The 11,882-nt window shown below is 62.8% G+C and overlaps 1 protein-coding gene across 1 annotated transcript in view; it reads right to left on the bottom strand.

Annotated features, from left to right (window-relative positions):
- The window catches only part of LOC108803595 (prostaglandin F2 receptor negative regulator-like), a gene marked incomplete at its 3' end in the record, with an annotated part of 24,751 nt that overhangs the window by 11,658 nt on the left and 1,211 nt on the right, over positions 1 to 11,882 (bottom strand). The window contains exons 2-6 of the mRNA XM_018575425.1: positions 11,682 to 11,804; positions 8,330 to 8,432; positions 2,988 to 3,371; positions 2,651 to 2,854; positions 200 to 345 (exon numbers count right to left, since the gene is read on the bottom strand). Of these exons, the coding sequence (XP_018430927.1) occupies positions 200 to 345; positions 2,651 to 2,854; positions 2,988 to 3,371; positions 8,330 to 8,432; positions 11,682 to 11,804 (960 nt within the window). The remainder of the gene's footprint in view (positions 1 to 199; positions 346 to 2,650; positions 2,855 to 2,987; positions 3,372 to 8,329; positions 8,433 to 11,681; positions 11,805 to 11,882) is intronic.

The following is an 11,882-nucleotide window of genomic DNA, read 5'->3' as shown; positions in this document are numbered from 1 at the left end:
CCCCCCCATTCCCTACAGATCTGCAGAGCATTGTGCCCCCCCCACAGAGACACATTTCACACAAGTTACTCCCAGGATTACTATAGCGCCGACATAGGCGGTAGCGTTTTACAGAATACATAACACCAGTCCCCAAAGTCCCCGTCACTAAGTGGATGACACATCCATTGCACCATGTGACCTACAAAAGGACACGCACCTCCTGAAGAGCCACATATCGGCTTAGACTGCAGAGCATCTCAATGTCATCGACAGAGGCCCGCAGAGCATTGCAACCTGCCGCCGGCAGTGGCCTGCAGAGCATTGTAACCTGCAACCGGACAGAGGCCTGCAGAGCATTGTAACCTGCAACCGGACAGAGGCCTGCAGAGCATTGTAACATGCCGCCAACAGAGGCCTGCAGAGCATTGTAACATGCCGCCAACAGAGGCCTGCAGAGCATTGTAACATGCCGCCAACAGAGGCCTGCAGAGCATTGTAACATGCCGCCAACAGAGGCCTGCAGAGCATTGTAACATGCCGCCAACAGAGGCCTGCAGAGCATTGTAACATGCCGCCAACAGAGGCCTGCAGAGCATTGTAACATGCCGCCAACAGAGGCCTGCAGAGCATTGTAACATGCCGCCAACAGAGGCCTGCAGAGCATTGTAACATGCCGCCAACAGAGGCCTGCAGAGCATTGTAACATGCCGCCAACAGAGGCCTGCAGAGCATTGTAACATGCCGCCAACAGAGGCCTGCAGAGCATTGTAACATGCCGCCAACAGAGGCCTGCAGAGCATTGTAACATGCCGCCAACAGAGGCCTGCAGAGCATTGTAACATGCCGCCAACAGAGGCCTGCAGAGCATTGTAACATGCCGCCAACAGAGGCCTGCAGAGCATTGTAACATGCCGCCAACAGAGGCCTGCAGAGCATTGTAACATGCCGCCAACAGAGGCCTGCAGAGCATTGTAACATGCCGCCAACAGAGGCCTGCAGAGCATTGTAACATGCCGCCAACAGAGGCCTGCAGAGCATTGTAACATGCCGCCAACAGAGGCCTGCAGAGCATTGTAACATGCCGCCAACAGAGGCCTGCAGAGCATTGTAACATGCCGCCAACAGAGGCCTGCAGAGCATTGTAACATGCCGCCAACAGAGGCCTGCAGAGCATTGTAACATGCCGCCAACAGAGGCCTGCAGAGCATTGTAACATGCCGCCAACAGAGGCCTGCAGAGCATTGTAACATGCCGCCAACAGAGGCCTGCAGAGCATTGTAACATGCCGCCAACAGAGGCCTGCAGAGCATTGTAACATGCCGCCAACAGAGGCCTGCAGAGCATTGTAACATGCCGCCAACAGAGGCCTGCAGAGCATTGTAACATGCCGCCAACAGAGGCCTGCAGAGCATTGTAACATGCCGCCAACAGAGGCCTGCAGAGCATTGTAACATGCCGCCAACAGAGGCCTGCAGAGCATTGTAACATGCCGCCAACAGAGGCCTGCAGAGCATTGTAACATGCCGCCAACAGAGGCCTGCAGAGCATTGTAACATGCCGCCAACAGAGGCCTGCAGAGCATTGTAACATGCCGCCAACAGAGGCCTGCAGAGCATTGTAACATGCCGCCAACAGAGGCCTGCAGAGCATTGTAACATGCCGCCAACAGAGGCCTGCAGAGCATTGTAACATGCCGCCAACAGAGGCCTGCAGAGCATTGTAACATGCCGCCGACAGAGGCCTGCAGAGCATTGTAACATGCCGCCAACAGAGGCCTGCAGAGCATTGTAACATGCCGCCAACAGAGGCCTGCAGAGCATTGTAACATGCCGCCAACAGAGGCCTGCAGAGCATTGTAACATGCCGCCAACAGAGGCCTGCAGAGCATTGTAACATGCCGCCAACAGAGGCCTGCAGAGCATTGTAACATGCCGCCAACAGAGGCCTGCAGAGCATTGTAACATGCCGCCAACAGAGGCCTGCAGAGCATTGTAACATGCCGCCAACAGAGGCCTGCAGAGCATTGTAACATGCCGCCAACAGAGGCCTGCAGAGCATTGTAACATGCCGCCAACAGAGGCCTGCAGAGCATTGTAACATGCCGCCAACAGAGGCCTGCAGAGCATTGTAACATGCCGCCAACAGGGGCCTGCAGAGCATTGTAACATGCCGCCAACAGGGGCCTGCAGAGCATTGTAACCTGCCGCCAGGGGCCTGCAGAGCATTGTAACATGCCGCCAACAGAGGCCTGCAGAGCATTGTAACATGCCAACAGGGGCCTGCAGAGCATTGTAACCTGCCGCCGACAGGGGCCTGCAGAGCATTGTAACCTGCCGCCGACAGGGGCCTGCAGAGCATTGTAACATGCCGCCAACAGAGGCCTGCAGAGCATTGTAACATGCCGCCAACAGAGGCCTGCAGAGCATTGTAACATGCCGCCAACAGAGGCCTGCAGAGCATTGTAACATGCCGCCAACAGAGGCCTGCAGAGCATTGTAACCTGCAACCGGACAGAGGCCTGCAGAGCGTTTTGTCACGCTTATACAGCTCACTTTTTTTCCCACGCTGCAGAGTATTGCTCCGCTCCAATCTTTATCCCAGGCACGGAGCGAAATCTCCCTGACCTACAAAAGCAGCGGCGGCTCCCCGCGGTTTCCCCTCCCCCTACCAATCACCCGGTGCGGCGTCGGCGGAGGGAGATCCGAATTACACAGGATCAGAATCTCCACATCAATTAGGAAACTGTCAGCGATGATCCTCGGCGCGGAGCGGCGTCTCAACCCCCCGGCCGGGCGCGCCAAGCAGAGCACAAGAGGAACGCCAAACGTACGGATTCCACGCAGGGGAATAAAAGGGGCACTCCACCCAAAACCTGCAAATTCACACACACGTCACATGATGCCTCTACATCTTTAGGCTGCTGCAGAATGGCAGTATGGCACATAGATGTCACTATGATGCGCTTCTCACAGCAGCCAATCAGAAAGCTCCATTCAGCCGCCCACGCTGCGCCGGCATCAGACGCGCTCTAGGCGGCACAAACCACGAGACGGAACTTTCGATGGCGGCGTGATGATACAAGGCGGCGTCGCTCTCACCGCCACAACACTCGCGCTCCACCCGGCGCCGCAATGATTGCAGAAGACTCTCCCCGAGGTCACGGCCGGTGTTACGAGAGCAGACAGATGACCTCGCCGCCGCCTGTGATGTCACCCGCAGCCAATCGGCGCCCTTCGGCGGATGAAAGGGCTTCTGTTCATGGGAACGTGTCCCGGCTCGCCGGCAGCCCCGAGCATTCTGGGATAGATTACGCCAACCCGGGGGCGAGTTAACCCTTCCCCCGACAACGGAGCCGCGCCGAGATTTCCTTAACCTGGCGGGCGTGCCGTCTGTGCGCGGGGGACGGGGGCGGAAAACGAGCGCACATTTACGCTGAACTTTCGCCACAGATGGATTGCAAATTGCACAAGAGATGGCGACGACGCCGGACGCATACGGCGGCTCATTGCGGCACGGAGATTATTTTCCTGGCCCTGATGTAGCCGCACCCCGTCATCCTAATCCTCAGGATTCCTCTCCTGCACGGGGCGGCATGCCTCAGCCGAAGAATCCCCGCACACAGAGGATCTGCTCCGTCCCGGGTGACGGCTGTGAGGTGACAACGTGTGGCGGCAGAGCGCCGGGGATCCCGGCCCATGGTCAACCCAGGCTCCCCGGGCCATGGTCAACCCAGGCTCCCCGGGCCATGGTCAACCCAGGCTCCCCGGCCCATGGTCAACCCAGGCTCCCCGGGCCATGGTCAACCCAGGCTCCCCGGGCCATGGTCAACCCAGGCTCCCCGGCCCATGGTCAACCCAGGCTCCCCGGGCCATGGTCAACCCAGGCTCCCCGGGCCATGGTCAACCCAGGCTCCCCGGCCCATGGTCAACCCAGGCTCCCCGGGCCATGGTCAACCCAGGCTCCCCGGGCCATGGTCAACCCAGGCTCCCCGGCCCATGGTCAACCCAGGCTCCCCGGGCCATGGTCAACCCAGGCTCCCCGGGCCATGGTCAACCCAGGCTCCCCGGCCCATGGTCAACCCAGGCTCCCCGGGCCATGGTCAACCCAGGCTCCCCGGGCCATGGTCAACCCAGGCTCCCCGGCCCATGGTCAACCCAGGCTCCCCGGGCCATGGTCAACCCAGGCTCCCCGGGCCATGGTCAACCCAGGCTCCCCGGCCCATGGTCAACCCAGGCTCCCCGGGCCATGGTCAACCCAGGCTCCCCGGGCCATGGTCAACCCAGGCTCCCCGGCCCATGGTCAACCCAGGCTCCCCGGGCCATGGTCAACCCAGGCTCCCCGGGCCATGGTCAACCCAGGCTCCCCGGCCCATGGTCAACCCAGGCTCCCCGGGCCATGGTCAACCCAGGCTCCCCGGGCCATGGTCAACCCAGGCTCCCCGGCCCATGGTCAACCCAGGCTCCCCGGGCCATGGTCAACCCAGGCTCCCCGGGCCATGGTCAACCCAGGCTCCCCGGCCCATGGTCAACCCAGGCTCCCCGGGCCATGGTCAACCCAGGCTCCCCGGGCCATGGTCAACCCAGGCTCCCCGGCCCATGGTCAACCCAGGCTCCCCGGGCCATGGTCAACCCAGGCTCCCCGGGCCATGGTCAACCCAGGCTCCCCGGCCCATGGTCAACCCAGGCTCCCCGGGCCATGGTCAACCCAGGCTCCCCGGGCCATGGTCAACCCAGGCTCCCCGGCCCATGGTCAACCCAGGCTCCCCGGGCCATGGTCAACCCAGGCTCCCCGGGCCATGGTCAACCCAGGCTCCCCGGCCCATGGTCAACCCAGGCTCCCCGGGCCATGGTCAACCCAGGCTCCCCGGGCCATGGTCAACCCAGGCTCCCCGGCCCATGGTCAACCCAGGCTCCCCGGGCCATGGTCAACCCAGGCTCCCCGGGCCATGGTCAACCCAGGCTCCCCGGCCCATGGTCAACCCAGGCTCCCCGGGCCATGGTCAACCCAGGCTCCCCGGGCCATGGTCAACCCAGGCTCCCCGGCCCATGGTCAACCCAGGCTCCCCGGGCCATGGTCAACCCAGGCTCCCCGGGCCATGGTCAACCCAGGCTCCCCGGCCCATGGTCAACCCAGGCTCCCCGGGCCATGGTCAACCCAGGCTCCCCGGGCCATGGTCAACCCAGGCTCCCCGGCCCATGGTCAACCCAGGCTCCCCGGGCCATGGTCAACCCAGGCTCCCCGGGCCATGGTCAACCCAGGCTCCCCGGCCCATGGTCAACCCAGGCTCCCCGGGCCATGGTCAACCCAGGCTCCCCGGGCCATGGTCAACCCAGGCTCCCCGGCCCATGGTCAACCCAGGCTCCCCGGGCCATGGTCAACCCAGGCTCCCCGGGCCATGGTCAACCCAGGCTCCCCGGCCCATGGTCAACCCAGGCTCCCCGGGCCATGGTCAACCCAGGCTCCCCGGGCCATGGTCAACCCAGGCTCCCCGGCCCATGGTCAACCCAGGCTCCCCGGGCCATGGTCAACCCAGGCTCCCCGGGCCATGGTCAACCCAGGCTCCCCGGCCCATGGTCAACCCAGGCTCCCCGGGCCATGGTCAACCCAGGCTCCCCGGGCCATGGTCAACCCAGGCTCCCCGGCCCATGGTCAACCCAGGCTCCCCGGGCCATGGTCAACCCAGGCTCCCCGGGCCATGGTCAACCCAGGCTCCCCGGCCCATGGTCAACCCAGGCTCCCCGGGCCATGGTCAACCCAGGCTCCCCGGGCCATGGTCAACCCAGGCTCCCCGGCCCATGGTCAACCCAGGCTCCCCGGGCCATGGTCAACCCAGGCTCCCCGGGCCATGGTCAACCCAGGCTCCCCGGCCCATGGTCAACCCAGGCTCCCCGGGCCATGGTCAACCCAGGCTCCCCGGGCCATGGTCAACCCAGGCTCCCCGGCCCATGGTCAACCCAGGCTCCCCGGGCCATGGTCAACCCAGGCTCCCCGGGCCATGGTCAACCCAGGCTCCCCGGCCCATGGTCAACCCAGGCTCCCCGGGCCATGGTCAACCCAGGCTCCCCGGGCCATGGTCAACCCAGGCTCCCCGGCCCATGGTCAACCCAGGCTCCCCGGGCCATGGTCAACCCAGGCTCCCCGGGCCATGGTCAACCCAGGCTCCCCGGCCCATGGTCAACCCAGGCTCCCCGGGCCATGGTCAACCCAGGCTCCCCGGGCCATGGTCAACCCAGGCTCCCCGGCCCATGGTCAACCCAGGCTCCCCGGGCCATGGTCAACCCAGGCTCCCCGGGCCATGGTCAACCCAGGCTCCCCGGCCCATGGTCAACCCAGGCTCCCCGGGCCATGGTCAACCCAGGCTCCCCGGGCCATGGTCAACCCAGGCTCCCCGGCCCATGGTCAACCCAGGCTCCCCGGGCCATGGTCAACCCAGGCTCCCCGGGCCATGGTCAACCCAGGCTCCCCGGCCCATGGTCAACCCAGGCTCCCCGGGCCATGGTCAACCCAGGCTCCCCGGGCCATGGTCAACCCAGGCTCCCCGGCCCATGGTCAACCCAGGCTCCCCGGGCCATGGTCAACCCAGGCTCCCCGGGCCATGGTCAACCCAGGCTCCCCGGCCCATGGTCAACCCAGGCTCCCCGGGCCATGGTCAACCCAGGCTCCCCGGGCCATGGTCAACCCAGGCTCCCCGGCCCATGGTCAACCCAGGCTCCCCGGGCCATGGTCAACCCAGGCTCCCCGGGCCATGGTCAACCCAGGCTCCCCGGCCCATGGTCAACCCAGGCTCCCCGGGCCATGGTCAACCCAGGCTCCCCGGGCCATGGTCAACCCAGGCTCCCCGGCCCATGGTCAACCCAGGCTCCCCGGGCCATGGTCAACCCAGGCTCCCCGGGCCATGGTCAACCCAGGCTCCCCGGCCCATGGTCAACCCAGGCTCCCCGGGCCATGGTCAACCCAGGCTCCCCGGGCCATGGTCAACCCAGGCTCCCCGGCCCATGGTCAACCCAGGCTCCCCGGGCCATGGTCAACCCAGGCTCCCCGGGCCATGGTCAACCCAGGCTCCCCGGCCCATGGTCAACCCAGGCTCCCCGGGCCATGGTCAACCCAGGCTCCCCGGGCCATGGTCAACCCAGGCTCCCCGGCCCATGGTCAACCCAGGCTCCCCGGGCCATGGTCAACCCAGGCTCCCCGGGCCATGGTCAACCCAGGCTCCCCGGCCCATGGTCAACCCAGGCTCCCCGGGCCATGGTCAACCCAGGCTCCCCGGGCCATGGTCAACCCAGGCTCCCCGGCCCATGGTCAACCCAGGCTCCCCGGGCCATGGTCAACCCAGGCTCCCCGGGCCATGGTCAACCCAGGCTCCCCGGCCCATGGTCAACCCAGGCTCCCCGGGCCATGGTCAACCCAGGCTCCCCGGGCCATGGTCAACCCAGGCTCCCCGGCCCATGGTCAACCCAGGCTCCCCGGGCCATGGTCAACCCAGGCTCCCCGGGCCATGGTCAACCCAGGCTCCCCGGCCCATGGTCAACCCAGGCTCCCCGGGCCATGGTCAACCCAGGCTCCCCGGGCCATGGTCAACCCAGGCTCCCCGGCCCATGGTCAACCCAGGCTCCCCGGGCCATGGTCAACCCAGGCTCCCCGGGCCATGGTCAACCCAGGCTCCCCGGCCCATGGTCAACCCAGGCTCCCCGGGCCATGGTCAACCCAGGCTCCCCGGGCCATGGTCAACCCAGGCTCCCCGGCCCATGGTCAACCCAGGCTCCCCGGGCCATGGTCAACCCAGGCTCCCCGGGCCATGGTCAACCCAGGCTCCCCGGCCCATGGTCAACCCAGGCTCCCCGGGCCATGGTCAACCCAGGCTCCCCGGGCCATGGTCAACCCAGGCTCCCCGGCCCATGGTCAACCCAGGCTCCCCGGCCCATGGTCAACCCAGGCTCCCCGGGCCATGGTCAACCCAGGCTCCCCGGCCCATGGTCAACCCAGGCTCCCCGGCCCATGGTCAACCCAGGCTCCCCGGGCCATGGTCAACCCAGGCTCCCCGGCCCATGGTCAACCCAGGCTCCCCGGCCGTGGTCAACCCAGGCTCCCAGAGGAAACGCTCAGATTTATTCAGAGCCCGCCCAGGTTTGGTTGGACGTTCTACGGTAAACCACCACGGTTAATAAAACAATGTGGCGCCGGCGGGTGAATGTTTGGGCATAGCACAGACAAATGATAAACCCTACAAGCATCAATAATCAATCATGGTCCTGGGGGAGGTCCGCCGTCCTGGGGGAGGGGCGAGCCTCATGCAGCCCCCCCATAACCCCCTAGTCCTGTCTATACCACCACATGGGGCACCTCTCACAGTCTTCCCGTAGCACGCACAGCTCCCGGCTCGCACGCTGACCTCGGACAAGTCCCAGCACATCCGACACATGAGAAGCTGTCACGGCGCCAGACGCCTCGCCCTGCAGGTGACATCACCGAGAGCAAACCAGTCACAGGACAATGATCAGCGCTCCCCGTCATACCGGGCTGGATGCCCTGGGCAGGAAGGGGTTAAATCATCTCACGTGTCACAAGAAAAAGATTTCACAAGAAAATGACAAACAATAAAAGTAAACTGGGGGGAGGGGGGTATGACCGAGGCACCTGAAACCAGCTCCGTCACCTCATCACAGGTACAGAACCATGGCGGGGGTCACCCCAGAAGATCCATGGCGGGGGTCACCCCAGAACAAAGATCCATGGCGGGGTCACCCCAGAACAAAGATCCATGGCGGGGTTCACCCCAGAACAAAGATCCATGGCGGGGTCACCCCAGAACAAAGATCCATGGCGGGGTCACCCCAGAACAAAGATCCATGGCGGGGTTCACCCCAGAACAAAGATCCATGGCGGGGTCACCCCAGAACAAAGATCCATGGCGGGGTCACCCCAGAACAAAGATCCATGGCGGGGTTCACCCCAGAACAAAGATCCATGGCGGGGTCACCCCAGAACAAAGATCCATGGCGGGGTCACCCCAGAACAAAGATCCATGGCGGGGTTCACCCCAGAACAAAGATCCATGGCGGGGTCACCCCAGAACAAAGATCCATGGCGGGGTCACCCCAGAACAAAGATCCATGGCGGGGTTCACCCCAGAACAAAGATCCATGGCGGGGTCACCCCAGAACAAAGATCCATGGCGGGGTCACCCCAGAACAAAGATCCATGGCGGGGTTCACCCCAGAACAAAGATCCATGGCGGGGTCACCCCAGAACAAAGATCCATGGCGGGGTCACCCCAGAACAAAGATCCATGGCGGGGTTCACCCCAGAACAAAGATCCATGGCGGGGTCACCCCAGAACAAAGATCCATGGCGGGGTCACCCCAGAACAAAGATCCATGGCGGGGTTCACCCCAGAACAAAGATCCATGGCGGGGTCACCCCAGAACAAAGATCCATGGCGGGGTCACCCCAGAACAAAGATCCATGGCGGGGTTCACCCCAGAACAAAGATCCATGGCGGGGTCACCCCAGAACAAAGATCCATGGCGGGGTCACCCCAGAACAAAGATCCATGGCGGGGTTCACCCCAGAACAAAGATCCATGGCGGGGTCACCCCAGAACAAAGATCCATGGCGGGGTCACCCCAGAACAAAGATCCATGGCGGGGTTCACCCCAGAACAAAGATCCATGGCGGGGTCACCCCAGAACAAAGATCCATGGCGGGGTCACCCCAGAACAAAGATCCATGGCGGGGTTCACCCCAGAACAAAGATCCATGGCGGGGTCACCCCAGAACAAAGATCCATGGCGGGGTCACCCCAGAACAAAGATCCATGGCGGGGTTCACCCCAGAACAAAGATCCATGGCGGGGTCACCCCAGAACAAAGATCCATGGCGGGGTCACCCCAGAACAAAGATCCATGGCGGGGTTCACCCCAGAACAAAGATCCATGGCGGGGTCACCCCAGAACAAAGATCCATGGCGGGGTCACCCCAGAACAAAGATCCATGGCGGGGTTCACCCCAGAACAAAGATCCATGGCGGGGTCACCCCAGAACAAAGATCCATGGCGGGGTCACCCCAGAACAAAGATCCATGGCGGGGTTCACCCCAGAACAAAGATCCATGGCGGGGTCACCCCAGAACAAAGATCCATGGCGGGGTCACCCCAGAACAAAGATCCATGGCGGGGTTCACCCCAGAACAAAGATCCATGGCGGGGTCACCCCAGAACAAAGATCCATGGCGGGGTCACCCCAGAACAAAGATCCATGGCGGGGTTCACCCCAGAACAAAGATCCATGGCGGGGTCACCCCAGAACAAAGATCCATGGCGGGGTCACCCCAGAACAAAGATCCATGGCGGGGTTCACCCCAGAACAAAGATCCATGGCGGGGTCACCCCAGAACAAAGATCCATGGCGGGGTCACCCCAGAACAAAGATCCATGGCGGGGTTCACCCCAGAACAAAGATCCATGGCGGGGTCACCCCAGAACAAAGATCCATGGCGGGGTCACCCCAGAACAAAGATCCATGGCGGGGTTCACCCCAGAACAAAGATCCATGGCGGGGTCACCCCAGAACAAAGATCCATGGCGGGGTCACCCCAGAACAAAGATCCATGGCGGGGTTCACCCCAGAACAAAGATCCATGGCGGGGTCACCCCAGAACAAAGATCCATGGCGGGGTCACCCCAGAACAAAGATCCATGGCGGGGTTCACCCCAGAACAAAGATCCATGGCGGGGTCACCCCAGAACAAAGATCCATGGCGGGGTCACCCCAGAACAAAGATCCATGGCGGGGTTCACCCCAGAACAAAGATCCATGGCGGGGTCACCCCAGAACAAAGATCCATGGCGGGGTCACCCCAGAACAAAGATCCATGGCGGGGTTCACCCCAGAACAAAGATCCATGGCGGGGTCACCCCAGAACAAAGATCCATGGCGGGGTCACCCCAGAACAAAGATCCATGGCGGGGTTCACCCCAGAACAAAGATCCATGGCGGGGTCACCCCAGAACAAAGATCCATGGCGGGGTCACCCCAGAACAAAGATCCATGGCGGGGTTCACCCCAGAACAAAGATCCATGGCGGGGTCACCCCAGAACAAAGATCCATGGCGGGGTCACCCCAGAACAAAGATCCATGGCGGGGTTCACCCCAGAACAAAGATCCATGGCGGGGTCACCCCAGAACAAAGATCCATGGCGGGGTCACCCCAGAACAAAGATCCATGGCGGGGTTCACCCCAGAACAAAGATCCATGGCGGGGTCACCCCAGAACAAAGATCCATGGCGGGGTCACCCCAGAACAAAGATCCATGGCGGGGTTCACCCCAGAACAAAGATCCATGGCGGGGTCACCCCAGAACAAAGATCCATGGCGGGGTCACCCCAGAACAAAGATCCATGGCGGGGTTCACCCCAGAACAAAGATCCATGGCGGGGTCACCCCAGAACAAAGATCCATGGCGGGGTCACCCCAGAACAAAGATCCATGGCGGGGTTCACCCCAGAACAAAGATCCATGGCGGGGTCACCCCAGAACAAAGATCCATGGCGGGGTCACCCCAGAACAAAGATCCATGGCGGGGTTCACCCCAGAACAAAGATCCATGGCGGGGTCACCCCAGAACAAAGATCCATGGCGGGGTCACCCCAGAACAAAGATCCATGGCGGGGTTCACCCCAGAACAAAGATCCTCCCCACCACTCCGACTCTCATCACACCCCGAGCAGAGGTCACCCCACCACTCCGACTCTCATCACACCCCAGCGTTGGCGGTATGAGCAGCGTAATGTGTTGCCGGCGGGTGTGACTGACCCCCGAGCTCTGCCGGGAAAGTTAAAAATAAAAAAAAACTTAATTTAGGAAAAAATATCTAAAAGCATCCCGGCTGTGCACGTGACC

The sequence above is a fragment of the Nanorana parkeri genome, unplaced genomic scaffold (genome assembly GCF_000935625.1).
Source record: "Nanorana parkeri isolate BGI_ZX_2015 unplaced genomic scaffold, ASM93562v1 scaffold3911, whole genome shotgun sequence".
Classification (NCBI taxonomy): Eukaryota; Metazoa; Chordata; class Amphibia; order Anura; family Dicroglossidae; genus Nanorana; species Nanorana parkeri.
The sequence above is the reverse complement of the archived record's forward strand: the minus strand, read 5'-3'. Positions and strand labels throughout refer to the sequence as shown.